Source organism: Lathamus discolor, chromosome 3, assembly GCF_037157495.1.
Source record: "Lathamus discolor isolate bLatDis1 chromosome 3, bLatDis1.hap1, whole genome shotgun sequence".
In the NCBI taxonomy this organism is placed as follows: domain Eukaryota; kingdom Metazoa; phylum Chordata; class Aves; order Psittaciformes; family Psittacidae; genus Lathamus; species Lathamus discolor.
In genome coordinates, this window is record NC_088886.1 from 12,124,850 (window position 1) to 12,142,017 (window position 17,168).

At 52.5% G+C, this 17,168-nt stretch overlaps 1 protein-coding gene across 7 annotated transcripts in view; it reads right to left on the reverse strand.

Annotated features, from left to right (window-relative positions):
• The window catches only part of RNF220 (ring finger protein 220), a 223,677-nt gene that overhangs the window by 128,047 nt on the left and 78,462 nt on the right, over positions 1–17,168 (reverse strand). For 4 of the 7 annotated variants that reach the window (XM_065673524.1, XM_065673519.1, XM_065673520.1 and 1 more), the window contains exon 3: positions 5,471–5,545. The exons of the other annotated variants lie outside the window; for them this stretch is intronic. In XM_065673524.1, the coding sequence (XP_065529596.1) occupies positions 5,471–5,545 (75 nt within the window). The remainder of the gene's footprint in view (positions 1–5,470; positions 5,546–17,168) is intronic. 7 annotated transcript variants of the gene reach the window in all.

The window sequence follows — 17,168 nt, forward strand, 5'->3', positions numbered from 1 at the left end:
TGTGATAGAGCAAGCCAGAAATGTGAAGGTCATTATTATTAGTGGGATTAAAGCAGTTTAACCCAGAGTGAGGGGGTACAGGTGAACGTAGCAGCTGCTCAGCAAGAAATCGCACGCACACAACCTCAAAATAGTGATGAATGCTACAGTTATGGCTCATTTTAGAAACACTGGATGGAACTAGAGGGTTACCAAAGTGTCCTCTAACACTTCTACCCCAAAAATACACTCCCTGAAGGCAAATGGGACTGAAGTAGGCTGTTTCTGGAGACACTGTACAAGGTGTCAGTGCCCATCAGCACACGTACATATCCCCTGCATCCCCTGGCATCACTTGCCAGCACAGAGGTCTTCATACCCAGCCTGACACCATGACCCACTGGGGAAACACAGAATCAGGCAACTTACACGGAACAAAAATCTCCTTCCTTAAGTTTACAGGTTGTCAATTTTTTCTCTTTCCTCCTTCCAAAACAAAAGAGGGAAAAAACATCCTTATCTCGGCAAGCAGGGTTCAGGAAAAAGCTACTGGTCTTTTGGACTCGGTGAGTCCCCATTGCTAGCCTCGCTTGTCACGGAGGATTTATCAGCCAAACACAGTGCTGGTATAATGCACCATACAACTAGTGCATAAACAAACTTCAGCATGATAAATGCCCTGCTTTGAAGCCATAAAGTTATTAGCTAGTGGCTGTTAGCTACTGCTTAGCATGGGACACACTCCTTCCATTAACCCCTGGATGTCCCATCCACGCTCAAGCACAGGAAGATCTCCAGAGAGCACCTCTGTGCAGTGGGAATGCACGGAGGGTTCTGGTGGACAGGGATGCTTCTGCGGGCACTTATCTGTGCATGCAATACCTGTCCTAGAGGAGGGAAATGCTTGCTGGGAATGGGGCTCTGAAAGCTGGCACCCTCTCACTGCCCTATTTGAGACCTTTTGTGGCTCCTCTGCCCCTACAAGGCAGATGCAGAAGGGAGCAGAACCATGGTGGTTACGTACATACCCATCTCAGACCCTCTTTGGGCTGTACCTGTTTGAGACATGGGCTGGAGGAAGGCAGTTGCCCCTCCAGTGCCCATCTTCAGATGGCACAAAGTGCTGCTGAAGCCTCTAAAGCAAAAGCCCTGTATTTTTCTGGCAGCAGCCAGGCAGTGATCTCTGGTGAGGTGTTGAGAGTTCCCTCTGCTGCCTGCAGCACACGGCTGCCTGCAGCACACGGCTGCCTGCAGCTCCGGATGCAGCCTCACCGGAGGCTGGGCTGTGTCACCCATCGAGGTCCTCTGGTCCCCCAGGCCACCTCCTGTCCCCATCCCACTCTCAGGTACTGTACCAAGGCAGGGAGCTGGGTATGCTGGGGGTGGCAGTAGGTCTCCAGCACTCAGCCCAAAGCACAAATGGGGTTATACAGCAGTGTGGTGACTTCTTGGCCACACAGCCCAGAGCCCCAGTGAGAGACGCTGGTGGCCAGGGGCTAACTCCCATCCTTCTCCCAGTAAAACCTCCCCTGCGAGGAGGCAGGAGATATCTCAGCCAGGCCAGCTGGGGGGCAGCAGGACTAGAGGCTGTTTTAGTGCCTGTTCCTCATTAGAAGCCAGTGTTGAAGAAACTCATAATTAAAGCCCTGAGTATTAATTAATCCCAATGACCCTCCTCTCATTCTCCTTCCCCTGCTTTCACAGCTCAGGAGGTCAGTCAGCATTATTAACACATGCAAGTAGAAGATGGCAAGCTCACTGAGTGGGTTGGCAGACCCTGGGCAATGTCTTGTGTTCAGAGCAGCCAGAGGTGCCCTATCACATGCCACCAGTATGGTGTCCCTTCCTGGCCTCTTCTCGCATGGCTGGCCTTAGATGGGGACACACCTCACTCACTTAGACACACTCAGCACCTTGGGGACAGCACTTAAATGAGCTGAAACATCCCAGAATGAGCAGAGATGCTTTTATGCTAACTCTGCCTGTGCCATCCCTTGCACAGTGGCTAAGGGCAGATCCCTGCATCCCAGGGGCCAGGTTGAGCCTTCCTAGAGATGACCTACCCTTGGAGAGCAGCCAGCCCAGCCCAAAACCACCACCAAAAGGTCCTTGAGCACCCCATCTCTGCTATCCAGAGGTTGTTTGGGTCTTTAAGAGCCTCGGCACTAAGAAGGCAGCCATGGGGCACAGAGAGGACATGGAGACCTTTTGTGCAGCATGGCCCCTCCACCACAGGGCTGTCCATGCAGATTCCATGCAGTACCCATGCTGCTCAGGGCACGGTTGTAGCTCCTGGTAAGGCCATGCTCCCTCCAAAACACTGCCCAGGCACAATGCGCAGACTGATGTGCTGCAGAGAGCTGCTACAGAGCAAGAAAACAAGATATGAAATAAATCCAAACTTTTCTGACTCCCTGGCAACAACCAACTGCTTCCCTCATCTGATTTTTCCCCCCTTTTCTGCTGCAGCAATAAAAAGGGGAAAATCAACATCCAAATGATCTTGTTTATGGCGACTAAATAAGCTGCATGTGCTTAATCCGTTAGAGTTTAATGAATTTACGACTTGCTTTGGAATTTGACAAGGGCTGTAAAAGAGTAATTAACATTTATCAGTGTGGTTTTTACACACACCCCGCCCTCCTCCCGGCTCCCTTCCCTCCTCCTGCCGCCTGTCGCGGAGCAGCACTGGGTATCGGGGGGAATATAAAAGTGATCAATTAATTCTTAATAATCTCGGGGAAAGATTGTAGAGGCACAGTATGAACTCAGGGAGTGTCAATAAAGGTGCCAAAGGTTGGTCCCCCCCCCTTCCTGGTGCTGCTGCAGAGGAATGTGGGCAGCCAGGGAGGGGACGAGGCGGATGAGGTGGACCAACCTTGCACCCCTTTCCTTCTCCATCACACTCCAGCAGCCTCCAGAGTAGCTTTCTGATGCAAACCTAATTGCTGCGCCAGCCGCCAGCTCTGTCCTGATAGATGTGAACCTGTTGAGAGTGACCCCAAATCCTCCCCATCATGACCACAGGGCAGCTGAGCATCTGCTTAGGTGGAGAGAGCAGGCAGCGGTGCTGGCACCTGCGCTGGCCCCGCTGTCACCCCGTTGTCACTTGGCACAGGCAGCTGATGCCGTTTCAGCTCCATTAAACATGAGGGGACACCAGTGCTGACCACGGGACAAGCAAAGGGGGCTCATACTCTCATACCTCGCTCATTCCTGGCCCTCCCAGATGCTTGGCTGCCATGGAGCAGGGCTGCAGGCAGGGATGCAGGGTAGGAGCTGCAAGGGGACAAGTCTAGGCTCCTCTGCCAGCGGTCTCAGGGAAGGCTGAATGTGATCTAAGTATCCCAAGGGTTTTCTGTGCTGGGAACCCAGTGTGCTCTGCCCTGGGCTACCTTGCTCAGCAGCCTTGTGAGCCACAAAGCCAGAGAAGCCACAGCCATCACCATCCTAGTAGGCAGGACATGTCCCCTGTGATCGCAGCATCCTGCCTGTGTGTGACTAGGATGTAGGGAAGCCTGCATGCCTCGGCATCCATAAGGGAGGAAAGGGGTCAGTGCTCCTGGGGGACAGCAGGCTCCATGGAGGAGACAGAGAAGTATCTGGGCTTGGTTGTGGGGCAGAGGGTCCTGGAGACCCACAAACAAAAGCTCAGGATGATAAATCCTCAGGGGTTTGAGACTGTCCGGGGATCTGCTCTGGACAGAAACAAATTCTCCCTGTCGAGCATAATGGCGCAGAAATAAGCAATGAGGCAGGGATGGAGAGGGCTGGGCCCTGGGGGTCTGGAAAATCTCCTCCCAGCCCCATGCTGAGCACTGGTGGGGGTGGGAGGCTGGCTGGGACCCCTGTGCCAGGCACGCACCACCAGTTGGATGGGGCAACACTTGGGATTTCTTGCCAGGAGGGAGTTATTCTGAAGCAGGATCAGTGCAGGACAGGCAGGGAAGAGAAGGAGAAAGTAATGGTATGAACTTGCTTTAATTTTACCTGAACTGTGGTTCAAGGCCAGCTGGCTGGCACGGGCTGGGGGGTCAGGCAGGGAGCAGAGCCTGGTGGGCAGTGGGGCAGAGCCCCCATGCAGGGCAAGGAGGTGAGGGAAGGAGGCTGTGGTGGAGGTGCTCGGTGTGGCCAAACTGCCAGAGAGCATCAGGAACCAGCAGCCTCTGAGAGAGGGTCTCCAACCTTGGGCAAGCTTATGGTGCTGGGGCTGCACACACAGAGAGAGAAAAGGAGGCACAGGGGGAGGTTTCCGGTACCAGCACACCAACATCTGCTCTGCTCACTAGGCAGCAGGTCTGGGTCTCCATTGCATGAATGGCACAGCCAACATCCATAGCCAAGGCTCTGAAAATCACTCAGGGACCACTCACTGGTGCCTCATTCTCAGAGCACTGTGCTCCTGCAGCCCTCTACATTGCCATTCAGGCTCCACCACAGACCTCCTGCATGACCCCAGGATCCCTCCTCTGCTGTGGAGGAGAGGATGCTGTGGGGCAGCAAGGGGGCAGAGAGGGGGCTGCACTCCCCACTGCCTGCACTGGCTCAGCTGCTCCCGTGTCAGCCTGTCTAAACAGCACCTCCTCCTGCGGAGACCTCACGCTGGGGGTCGGCAGCACAGCATCTCTGGGATTTGTCATGGTAGTACTGGAGTTATCAAACAGCAGCTTGGACCAGGCACCCCAAAGGGTTGGATCAACCAGACCCAACATCATCATCCATCTGCTGGGAAAGCAACCTCTGGGGCTGAGGACACAGAGGGGACTCAGGTGGCATTGGGCTGGTCCTCCCTGGCCACCAACACCCTGCCTCACACCAGCCACATGGCTTCACCCCCGTGCAAGGCTGGAACTCATTAGTGAAGGAGCAAGGCTGTGATGGGGTGATGCTTGGCCAAGGCTTGCTGCTTTGCAACGGCACTAATGGATCGGAGACAGCCCAGCCATGCCCCCGCCTCGCTCCGCTCGGGCGCTGCTGGCAGTCCTAACAAAGAACATTTATCCAGCTGCATTCCCAGTTCCTCCCTCTTTCCATTTCCCTTTTCTGTCGCCCAGGTGTGACAATTTTAGTACCCGTAAATAATAAGGTGGATGTTAACAATAACGGAATGTGCAGCCCTGTGTTGGCTTTCCTCTGTCTGCAGGAGACCTTCAGTCACACTTCGGATAGCAGAAGGGTTAGAAAGAGTTAACAGGAGACTCCCAGGTCCCCTAAGCATCTTGCCCCAGGTCTTAAGCCCATAAGCAGTAGTGCTAAAGATGATTTTAAGCCATGATTATAAGAAATCTATTGATCTTTTGGACTGTATCATGACAGATTAATCATTTTAATAAAACACCTATTAATCATGCATTAACCCTTCTCAGCTATGTGTACATTGAACACCGAATTGACAAGGGCATTGGGATTTCTGGGAGGATATTTGGAAGGGGAGGGAGGGGAGGTTTCTTTAGATAACAACAACAACAACAAGAAAATGATGCAAACTTACAGAGGGGGAGAGTTAAAATCATACGATGAGTGGCAGTTGCAGACGCCTGGGGCCCTCTTTGGTTGTCGCTTCTATCTGGCAATCAATTGACAAGAAATTGAGATTATGAAACATTACGCCTGTGATCAAAGGAGGAGGGTGTCCTTCCCCCATCTGAGGCCAAATCTCCACTCCCCATGGGAACCAATGTCAGTGAATGTCAGTGATTTGGCCTTTGGTAGGTACTGGACAATATTGGCACATGTCCCCCAGCCCCACCGGTCCTTGTGGCAAACTCTGAGCAAGGATACAGCATCCTGAAGGTGGATCCTAATGGAGCATCTAGATGCCTGTGATTCTTTTCTGAGGAGACTTGTCTCTAAGAGCGAGTCGTTGGGAGGAAAAAGAAGGGGAAATGAGGAAAGCAAACACCCCCCCAGCTCAGGCCAGCGGTGAAGGGGCACAGGCTGCTCACACCCTCTCCCTTCCCACCCTTGAAACCCACAGTACTGGTGTGGGCTGGTCTGGCTGATGGCCTGGGACCAGCAGTGCCCTGGGGCCCCTCTGTAAGCACTGCGGAAGGGGCAGGCACTGCTTCCTCCTGCCCTGGCCGTTGCAGCCTCAGAAACCACCAAGTCCCCGGTGCGTTAGGAACTGCCTGGAGGCCGGAGCTTCCTGCAGGTGCCCCGGGCCCATGCCCATGAATCACACCTTGTCACAGGGCTTGGGGTGCCCAACGGCTGGGTGACCGCTGTGGTGCCCGGGGAGCCCTGCCCCAGGATGCACCCACATCCCCACCACCCCATCCCAGCCAGGCGAGGGTTAACAGGCATTAATCACGCTGTTTGAGAGACATTTCAAAGCCTCTTCCAAATATTATAAAAAATGTCTTTAATCATCTAATAGCGCGAACCCCACTCATGATGGATGGAGAGAAGTCGCCTCTCTCCTCCTGATCCTAACAGATGAGGCTGAAGAGCTGCTGCTCCAGGGAGGAGGGGGAAAGTTGGGGAGGGGGCTGGGGGAAGAGAAGGACATTTCTCAACCTCCCACCAGAGCAGTTATAAATATGAGGTCATACAGCAAGAGATGATAACGCATTAAGGGCTCTTGAGATATTAGTCTGTCAGCCTCGTTAGACACAGCCTATTTGGGGCTGACTGCATAATTAGAGGCTGGGGTACCCATAACTCATCAGTGTTTATACGGTAGGAAGGGGCTATGCTCACTATCACCCTCAGCACTCTGAGAAGTCATCTTCAACAGACATTAGACCCTGCTCCCTGTTACAAAAACAGCCCTCCTCTCCCCAGGGACAACTGCTCCTGCTCCCCACATCCCTCCCTGCCTGCAGCTCAGAGCTCTCTGCATGCTTGGTGCACATACCCTCACCTCTTCCCTCCCATGAAGGTGGAGAACAGGGTTAGGACTTGACCAAGGCACCTCAAGGTCTTTTGTGACCAAGTGGAGAAGTCATGTCTCACAGTCCCCTGCCCATTGGATGACTTACTAGGAATAGCCCATGTGCTGCCCTGGAAGGGACTACACTCCCTGAGCACCTCCAGGCAGCCTCCAAGCAAGTCTGGCCCTCCTATGTCCTTCTGCCTTTCCAGGGAATAGCTGGAAACACCCTGGGGACCCCTTGCTTGGTTTGGAAGCTGGCCAAGGAGGAGTCAGGCTTTCCACATCCCCTCTGCTTTCTCTTCCCAGTTCTGCCTAGGTGGTGGTGAGCACTGACACGAAAGGGCGCTTCCCAACCAACCCAGTCAAGGCATTGAACAAGTGAAACAGGGAAGGGAAGTGTTCCCCTTCTGAAAGTGCAGAGTGAGGGCACCACAAGACCCATCTCCTGCCCGAAAGGAAAGGGAACAGAGAGGAAGCAGCTAGCAGGGGGAGGCAGGTGAAAGCCAAAGCAAGCCCCATGCACCCAGCAGAGTCAGCTTTGTAGCCTGAGCCCTCCCTGTGACTCCTTTTGCCCTGTGGTAGGTGGGAAAATGAAGGCACTGGGAAGGGCAGGGACATCAACATGAGAAACAAGAGCCCCCACTGCACGGACTGCCCTGACACCGCCAAAGTCCCCACCATGGCCACCCAGGGCCTCATCCTTGGTCCCTGCTTGGCTCCTGCAGCCAGGGAGGGGGCAAGGGGTCCGTGGAGGAAGGGGCGACCCCTTGGCTTCCCAGGCTGAGGTAGGATAATGAATCCTGATGGGGGAAGTGACCTTTTCCAAATGCCACATGTCATTGGATTTTATATCACACCAGGACAATGTGCCATGGGTATTAAAATCGTTTTTCCAATAGAAGTGTGTGTGTGTGTGTGTGTGTGTGTGTCAGAGAGATGTGAGAAAAATAAAATGAAGACATGAAAATTAGGCTGCCTCTAAACATGGCCTTTAGAAAAGACTTGGGCCCTCATAGAGCAGGGCTGAGAGAGAAGATCTGTGCTCTTTGCTCCCGAGATCACAGATGACTCTGTCAAGGGAACAGGACTTGTCCAAACCTCATGTCAGGACTAGAGGAGAAAGGCTTAGGAGTCCTGATCCCCATTTGTAAAGTCCTGCACAGACTTTCACCTCTACAGTGCCCCCTCTGCCACGAAGGGACACTTCTAGGGCTGGTCCACACGCAGAGGCATGCACAGAGGCATATGGAGCACCGATCACCTTGCACATGTGCTCCTGGACACCCATGGGTGTCAGTCCTGGCTACGCACATGGAGAAAGCAAAGTCTTACGTGACAGTCAACGCCAAGTTACTTGGCTTCACCTGGGCTTCAAAGTAGCCCATATCCTGTGGACCAGCCTGGAGATACTCATGGAGCATCCATGGAGTTACCCATACACCCACAGAGGTGTGGACACCCCCCACATACACCAAGATACATTCCCATGTGAAAACACAATGTAAAAGGGGAGGTGCTGGAAGCCAAATTCACTTGAACTCCAGCCTGTTCCCTCGATGTGCAGGGCAATTGTCCGGCTGAAATAACAACGCCGGGACAGAAAAAAAAACCAGGGACAAGCTGTGTTTGTTTATTCAGCTTCTTTCTCCCCATCTCCTCTCGACAATGCCCTGACACCGTGTCCTGCCGCGCCAGGGCTGCAACCCCAGCGAGCTAAATTTATCCCAGCTGGAGCCCTGTTTACAAGCCTTGTCCTGTTTACAGCATGGTCCATCCTGGCCAGGACCAGGCAGTGGCCATCCCCAGAGCAGGCAGTCTGTGCCTCACCTTCCATGGCCTCTGCCATGCCCACACTGTCTATGGGGTCCCTGGAAAGATGCCCAACATCCTTGTGGATTCCTGCCCATCTAGGAGGCAACAGGGAGATATAGGCTTACACAGGCTGCTGCTTGTCCAGTAGTGGCCCAGGTGGCCACAGCCTCCATCAGTGCTGGCTGGTGGCACACCATCACCCAGAAAAACATTTGCTGCAAGCTCTGCAATGATGGTGCAGCACATTCCATGAGAGACCAGCCAGGAACAAGCATGCTCCAACATGAAAGCATTAATGGAGCTGCAGGTCTCATGTAACCATGCATGAGTGCTCTGCTCCTCATACCTCATGCCAAAGTGGAGGGACACAGGTTTCAGCTGTCACGCACCCATCCCTGTCTCCCTGGTGGGCTCACGTGGACTGGGAGGACAGAGCTGGCAAGATCTCAGCCCCCTTGTCCTGGTGACAGAACTGGGTGCCACATCAGGGGTCTGAATTGCTGAGTCTTGTGAATAGACATTAAAGCCCTGGGTATGAGGTGGAGAGATGCTCACTGCCAGCACTCTCCTGAACTGATTCCCATCTCTGGTGGAATGCCGTGGCCATGGTCTACCAATGGGTGATGGGTGTCTCCTGTGATCCCAGGCCACTTCACCTGCAGGACCTGCCTTCAGCAGGACTCAGTTGTCAACATCCAGGCTCTTATAAGTTTAATGAGTCCCTGCTAACGAATCCAAATGCATAAAAGCTTTTCATTAACCCTTTGGCTTTCTGTAAGCATTGGCCACTGGCTTGCAGAGGCTGGGAATCACAAGAATGGTTTCAGGGGTGACTGCAAACCCTCACCTATGAGCCTGCATGCTCCCTTGTGCCCTGCTACCCTTTCCCTGCCCGTGCCTGGTCTCAGTGGCTGCAGAGGGGACACGAGAACCCTGTGGATGTGAAACAAAGCAGCTGGTCCTGGGCTCCCTCAGTCTCCCTCACTGGGGGCAGTGAACAGAGATTCACCTTCATCCCCATGGCAGGGCCATTGCTCAGCAGTGATGGATCCCCCTTTGCACCTGCTCACAGCTGCATGTACTTAGACTTAATGAGTGAGCAACCTCCTGGCATGCTGACGATGCAGCCCTGTTCCATAGAGTCCTGTTGCAAACTGCTGCCTGCTTGAACCAAGAGCTCTGGATTACATCTGTGATAAGGGACACCTTATGTGCACATGGAGGGGAAAGTTGGGTCTTGCAGAGAGACCCTGATCTGCATTCAGGGTTATCCAGACTGGATAAGGAGCTCAAATCTCAGTGTGTGATGCTACCTCTGTGCAAGGAAGGGTTCAAGAGCAGCTGAGGGTGGAGCAAGCAGAAGAGAGAGCTAGCAAGGCTTTCCTGTTGTTCAAGGGTTTTTGAGACAAGTATATTGTCCAGAGCAATGCCCATGGTGGCACCACTGTGGTGCACCACAGCAGTGTCTATCTTCCAAATGCCTCCTCATCCCGTCACTGCTCACACCTACCTTGCTGCTTGCCTCTGGCCTAATTCTGGGTTGGTTTGTACCATGGGTGAGGGGAAGCCTTTCTGCACTGTGTGCACCAGGTCACACTACTTTGTGAAGCAGAAGCTCCAGGGAGAGCAGAAGATGGGTTTCATACCCCAGATAAGCTCCTTGTCCACAGTCCCGGAGGTGGCCTGTGCATGATTGTGAATGGGGTTTGAGTCCAAAGGCTCAAAGCAGTGCTCCAAAGGAGCTCCCATGTTGGGCATTTCTTATCCCCAGTACAACAGCTTGCTCAAGCTCACCAGACCCCTTTCACCCTGAAATACAAACAGAGCGTTTGAAGACTATTTCACCAGTCCAAAAATCACCTCCACCCTTCATTCATGCTCATTCGGACTATAGGCAGGATATTAAGGGAAGGGCTAATGGAGCAGCTCATCTGCACACAAACACGTACGTGTGTGCTCCTCACACGTGCGGCTCCTCATCTCCGGAAGAAGATCTTCTCGTCAGGAAGTCACGGCCCTGATTACTTTGTCTTCCACATTTAAGAACATCCCTAACTGCTCCTTGGATAGCTCAATTAGTAAAGTGAATATATTATATAAAGTCTAAAAGATTAAACTATCATAGGCAGCCCATAATTTCATGAAGAAGTCAGGGGAGCATATCCCTCTTATTAACTCTATAACAAATGTGATGAAAATGTTCAAATAGAATGTTAATGCAATGTTACGTGTAATTTTCCCAGGCGATTTTCTGCTGAAATATTTCTTTATTAATAGTAATTGAGGGTATAAATTATGAATGAGGCGATTTTCTCCTTTCACTGGGAAAGACATACTAATGGCAATAATTCTTTATAATAATTTTTTGGGGGGAGAATGGGGAGGGAGCTGGGGTGAGGGGTTTAAAGAAAAAAAAATCTTTAAAGGGATTGCAAAATATATAGACTAGCAGTGCATGTTTTATGGCAGGGCGCTGTTTTTTACATCCATGTGCCGGGCATCAGTCCTGCGCAGGTCTGTACTGTGTGTGCACTGTGAGGTTCAGGCCTTTGGTGAAGGAGATTTCCTTGCAGCTTCCCTATTCTGTGCTTGTCTAAAGCCTTGCATCAGGAAAGGGGAGTCTCAGAGCACTGATGCTGTGGGGCTGCAAATTTGGGACTCCCCATTTCACCAAGGGAAAGAGGAGCAATATCCACACTATGAGCTACCGGTGCTTTTGCTTAGTAAGTGAGTATTCGAGGATGAGCAGGTTAGTGATACAGGCTCTTGCCAATTAAACGCAGACTCTGACACCTTTCCGTGCCCCCACCACAACCAAAAGCACTTCTTTGTGCTCATGTTGAGTTTTTCTGGTTTATGTTTTACCAGCAATGCAGCACCCCCATCCAGGAAAACGCATGGCAGAGAGTGAGGCTTGGTCCTACAGCCCCTGAACTTACACAGCCTCAAAGCGAAGGGGAGTGGGTCTGGGGCCTAAACTGGATCCCAAATGCCACCGCTTTGTGGGACACAGCACAAGGACATGGACACAGCCAGCCTGGGGCCGCGCACTTACATACCACGGACAGGCAGCACCGAGCAGCACAGCTGCTCATGGGGAAACAAAAAGTCCTTTTTGTGATGCCAGAATGAAAGAGGCATTTTACAAGGATTTCAGAGCTTGCTCTCCTTCAGGTTTGTATGTTTTCTTCAGCAGACCAAGTGGCTGCAAAATTTTTCCACTCAATCAGAAATAATGCTGGTGTAAGTGTAATTCTCAGCCCCTTCTTCCTGCACACATCTCCCTTCTCACAGAAAGATAAAGGGGAAAGAAAAGATGGTATCCCTTAAATTTTCATTGCACTTCAATCAGCTGAAAAAAAATCCTCTGAATGGTTTAAAACTTTTACACCAAAGAATCCACTTTCCTCTTATTTTATTTAAATATTTTCCCAGGGAGGAAACTTTCTGAACAAGCTCTAGTCTACAACAAGCATAAGGAAAAAGACCTCCTGACTACAGATCTTTGCCATGCAAACTAAAGAGCATCCTGTTAGCTGCTTAAACAAGCTAAAAAGCAACTCTGGTAATGGCTTGCACTGAGGGTAGGCAGCACGTGCTGGTACCCAGCCAGGGGTAGAGGTCCTGAGCATCCATGTGTGAAAGATGCAGATGAGACTTACATGGATGCAGATGCACTGGGGAGTGGGTGGCTTTGATTTTCCTTGGGAGCAGCTCTTCTATCCCCTATTTCCACTGGAGGAACCCCTCTGCTTAGGCTCTCCCCAAGCATTCCACTGGCAGAAGAGGCAGAGCTGGTCCTTCAGGCAGCTGAGCTGTATTACCCCATCTCTTTCCTTCTCCGGAGGCACTGACCTCTCAGGCCCTGCCCACGGCATACCCCGCACTGGGAGGCTGCAGAAAAGCTGACAAAATCAGTGTGATCCGTCACCGACCCTCCTCAAAATTAGGTTAATAATTTATGATGTTAAATGGGACAGTTAATAGCTGGGCCAGATGATTCCTCAGCTAATCTAGAGCACGGGCTGAGCTGCAACGAGTCCTCTGAGAGTTCATTACACTCCCCAGCCCTCGGCACTAGTGCTTTTGGCTCCACCGATACCTACAGGAGGCTGTGGCTGGTGCCGCTGGCAACGCGCCTAAGACTTGCCCCTCATCAATTAAGAGAAATAAGGAAATCGACAGGAAAATTAATTTCCAAAGAGACAATGCCTCTGACACCTGCACTGCCCTCGGAAAGCCGGGGGGGTTATCTGGGAAGCCGCCTGCCTGGGCAGGAGGTTGTGTCTGCTTTCATGCTGAGCCAGGTCAGGCTGCTTTCCTCGGGGCTGGGAGGCGTGTGAGCAGCTGAACAGAAGATGCTTTTGCTCCTAAGCAGGCTCCTTATGAGGAGGTGCCCAGCCACAACTGGGAGGAGACCTGCCTGCTGCTTGAAGTCCCCCAGCATCCCTACCCCCAGCATGGGGCAGCTCACTGGCAGCAAGGATTTACAGCCTGACTGTGCACATTCCCAAAGATACCCCACAAGTGAAGGGTCAGGATGAGAAGGTCTTTCTCATCAAAGAGACAGAGCAGGGTCAGCTACCTCAGGGATGAGGCACTGTCAGAGTGCTCCCCGGAGCCAGCCCTCATCCCAGAGCACAGCCACTTGCCTGTCTATCCCTCTAACCTCCCCAGTTCTTGTCCCACCTCTCACTGGCACATCAGATCAAGCCCGGTGTGTGGACTCACCTCCCCTCACCAAGACTACAGCACTCCCCAGTAACCTAAGCCCTCTCATTTCCCCAGCCCTTTCTGTTTCCTCCTGAGTCCAAGCAGCATCCCAGGGAGCAGGACTGGCTGATCCCAACTGCACATGGAGACAGCTTCTTTGCTCTGGCATCTCACTGGGGGACGCTACAAAGCAATGCCAGCCTTAGGCAAACCACAGACACTTTCCTCTCCAGGAGAGCTAATGATGGGCACCCTAAAGTGTGCTCCTGCTGTTTTACAAATGGAGAAACTAAGGCACACCAACTCTATGTGATCACCCCAATATCAGCAGCAATATCAGGTGAAGGAAGGAATTTCTCTACCTGCCTAAGGTTCATGGCCCCCTAAGGGGTGTCCATGCCCTGCCGTTAGTGGGAGCTTGAGACAGACCCTATGGGCTAAATGTGACTGGTTGGGCTACAAGCACAGGCTGCTGCAGCCAGATGTGCACTGATGACTCGTGCAGATGTTGGCCCTGCAGCACGTCTGGGCAGTAATTCCCCTTCTCCCTTCCACATTCCTGCTCTGCCAAATTCAAACCATGCACAGTGCGGGGGGATTACCTGCAATTACGGTTTTCACACATCGGGGCTGGTTTCACGTGGCTGGAGAAGGGAGGGAGAGTGGCAAGAGGTAAGGGCATCCATATGGTGGGCTTCTGCAGCCGTTCCCCCTGCCTGCCTTAGAGGCAGCTGGTGCTCTCTCACTTTTCCAGCCCCCTCCCCTCCTCTGAAGCCCCCTTCCAGGTGGGAAGACCAGGAGGGACCCATGAAGGCAGAGGGGACCCCCAGCTTGGGGCTGGCGGCAGGACCAGTCTTCCTTCCAGCTCATGCCCAAGTACATAAGGGAGAAATGACAATTAGGGGGACAACAAATGAGGCTGCTGGCCCCTGGGGGGGGACACACATGCAGTAACTTGAGGCTGAGGCGGAAATAGCTCCAGTTGACCCACTTAGAACATCATCATTACTGTAGAATTTATGGCTGACATGAGCTTGTCTGATAGATATGACTATTTAAAGGCAGCCAAAGCCTCCATTTATAACAATGTGAGGGAAGGGGGGTGAAGGGAGATGGGTCAGGTTTGAAGATCAAAGGGGCACCTAGGGAAGGAAAGAGGAGCATGTCTACTCTGGCAGCAGGGATGAAGGGATGGTGCGTTCAGTTAGGGAAAGGGCTGGTGTGGTGGGGCTGTGCCCCATGGCAGGGGAGCAGCCCTGTGCCATGGGTCTGCTGTCCTGGACCCCTGAGACCACAGCATCCTCTGTGGCCCTGCTAGCTGCTCCTGCCTTGGGGGCTGATAAAGTGCTTCGAAGTGTCACCTGGCACACAGGTGAGCCCTTCTATATTCAGCACCTTCCAGGCAGCAGTGGGCATGGCACTATTACCCACTCAGGATGTGCTGCAGTATTTGCCAGGAGTGTGCTTTTAATTAGATGGGAAGGAGAGGGCAATTGCTGAGGCTGAGAAGAAAAAGAAATCAGTGGCAGGTTTAAAGAACAACAAACAAACACCTGCAATATTTGAAGTCTCTTTTTTCCTTTACTTGAAGGACAGGAAATAACTCCTGGGAATGATGGGCCATTGCTGAACCCAGCCCCTTAGTCATCCTCCTTGCCTGCGCATCTCTCAGGCCTTTACGAAGAGGACAGTGCAATCACTCAGTGGCTTGTTGGAGGAGCAGCTCATACTAACAGCAACGCCAGGAAGAAGACCCACTTGCCCATTCCTTGGGCCAGGCTGTCTCTTGCTAGCCAGCCTTCATCTCTGATCAAACAGAAATGCTGCAAGTGTGCTGAAGGCTGGGCCCTGGGTACACTCAGCCTGGCTGGAGACACACTGCATGTCCCAGCATGTCCCTGTGCCACAGTTCCCTATGAATGCATGAGGGAATACTTCACCCAGTGGCAAGCATGCTGGAAATGAGCATGGAGATATGGATTGGCTCTCCACCAAGGCTCTCCCTTGGATGGAGGGCTGATGGATGCAGAGCAGCAGGCTGCAGGGCAGCACCTGATGCCATCCAAAGCAGGGAGCAGTGCCCAGAGGGCACCCTGCCCAGGGGCAGCATGGAGCCAGTCTCCAGTGTCCTTGTCCCAGGCTCTCCCCAATCTGGCTGCTCCCTGTCCTTTGGGGATGGTGGCGGCTCCTCACCTGATTGAATTTCCAGGCCATCACTCGCTTTCCCTGCAGCTGCGAGGCACGATCGCCCTCCCGGCAACCCCACGCTCACCCCGCGGAAGGAGGGGCTAATTCAGTTAGCCCAGTGGCATTAGCTGCCGTGAAGAATAACCCGCCAACAAGGGCCTGCGAGCCTGACACAATATTAAAGACCCCACTGCCCTCACTTGGGGCAGATTAAGCTGGGCTCATTGCTTTAATGCTGCACTCCTCGGCCGGGCTCCCTCCAAGGCTCTGCACCTTAACTGTATTACCCCAGCACCGATGTGCTTGACCTGCCAATATTGCTCCCACTGATAATTCACCTCCCAAGAAACTTTGCCTTTTTGACCTCCTGCCGGAGCAGGCTCTAACCCCATGGAGCAGGGCTACCCCTGCATCCCACCACTCATGGGGGCTGCCAGCCACTGCCCTCTGCTCCTCGCTCGCCTTCTCGCAGCATCCCATCCTTCCAGGGGCCTTCTTCAGCCAAGCTCAGATAATTCGCCTCTGCAAACAGGCTACTTCAGTGATCCCAGCATCCCAATCATTATCAACAACTGCACTGATATGCACAGTGAACACGTGGGATGGGATGGGAGCATGTGTGTGTGCAGAGGATGGAGAATGTTATTTAAAGCACCAAGGATGTGCAGGAAATCCGAGCTTGCTAACCTCATCTGGGGTACCAAGACGCTCTCGGTAGCAGCATGAAGTGATGCACAGAGGGAGCATTGGGTCCATCCTGCTCCCAGGGATACAGATGTCTCATCTGACCCAGGGAAGCAATCAAGAAAAACACCCAAATACCAGCTCAGACAGAGCCTGGGCTCCAAGGGAAATTCAACAGAGCAGCGTGGGAGCAAGAAGCAGGGTCATCCCTCACTGCTGCCAGGCACAGGCAGTGCCAAAACCATCATATCCTGGCAGCAGCCACTGCCTCCCCTCAAGTTGTCAGCAGCTGTCCTGTGCTCTACCCCTGCTTCATCCCATGGCCTGTGAGCCATACAGGAAGCAGTTCTTGAGCTGCTGTCTGCTAGGGCTGCTGCCTGCTAGGGCTGCTGCCTCACACAGCCTTTGCTTAGGAAACACCACCAGCAGCATCTTTCCCACTTGGTCAAAACCAGAAGGCTGGTGTATCCTGTAAAACTCCAGAATGAAACTTTCAAACATGGAAAAGTAACTTTTTCTGAGCAAAAAGTCACTTTTTTCTGAGCAAAAAGTAACAGTCTGAGTTAGCCAGCCTATTCACTTCTGCCCTCCTCACCAGAAAATCAAAGTAATCTATACCGATCTTTTCCTCTTACTTTTATTGTTGGCCAAACTGAAAGGAGTTTGAGCACCCCTGCTGCCTGCCCTGCCAGGCTGCTGGATGCTGACAGCTCTGCTTCATCTCCTTGGAAAGGAGCAGGTTTGCAACAGTGAATTGTAATTCCAGCTCTAGACCTAGAACAAGGCACCGGCTTGTCACATCTGCTCCCTTGCCTTTGCACTGGTGATATTTATACTGGCACTACATAGTTAGCTCTTGGGTAGTGTATATGATGCTGGAAAACTAGTTATCTATGTTCACACAACTAATGCATATTAG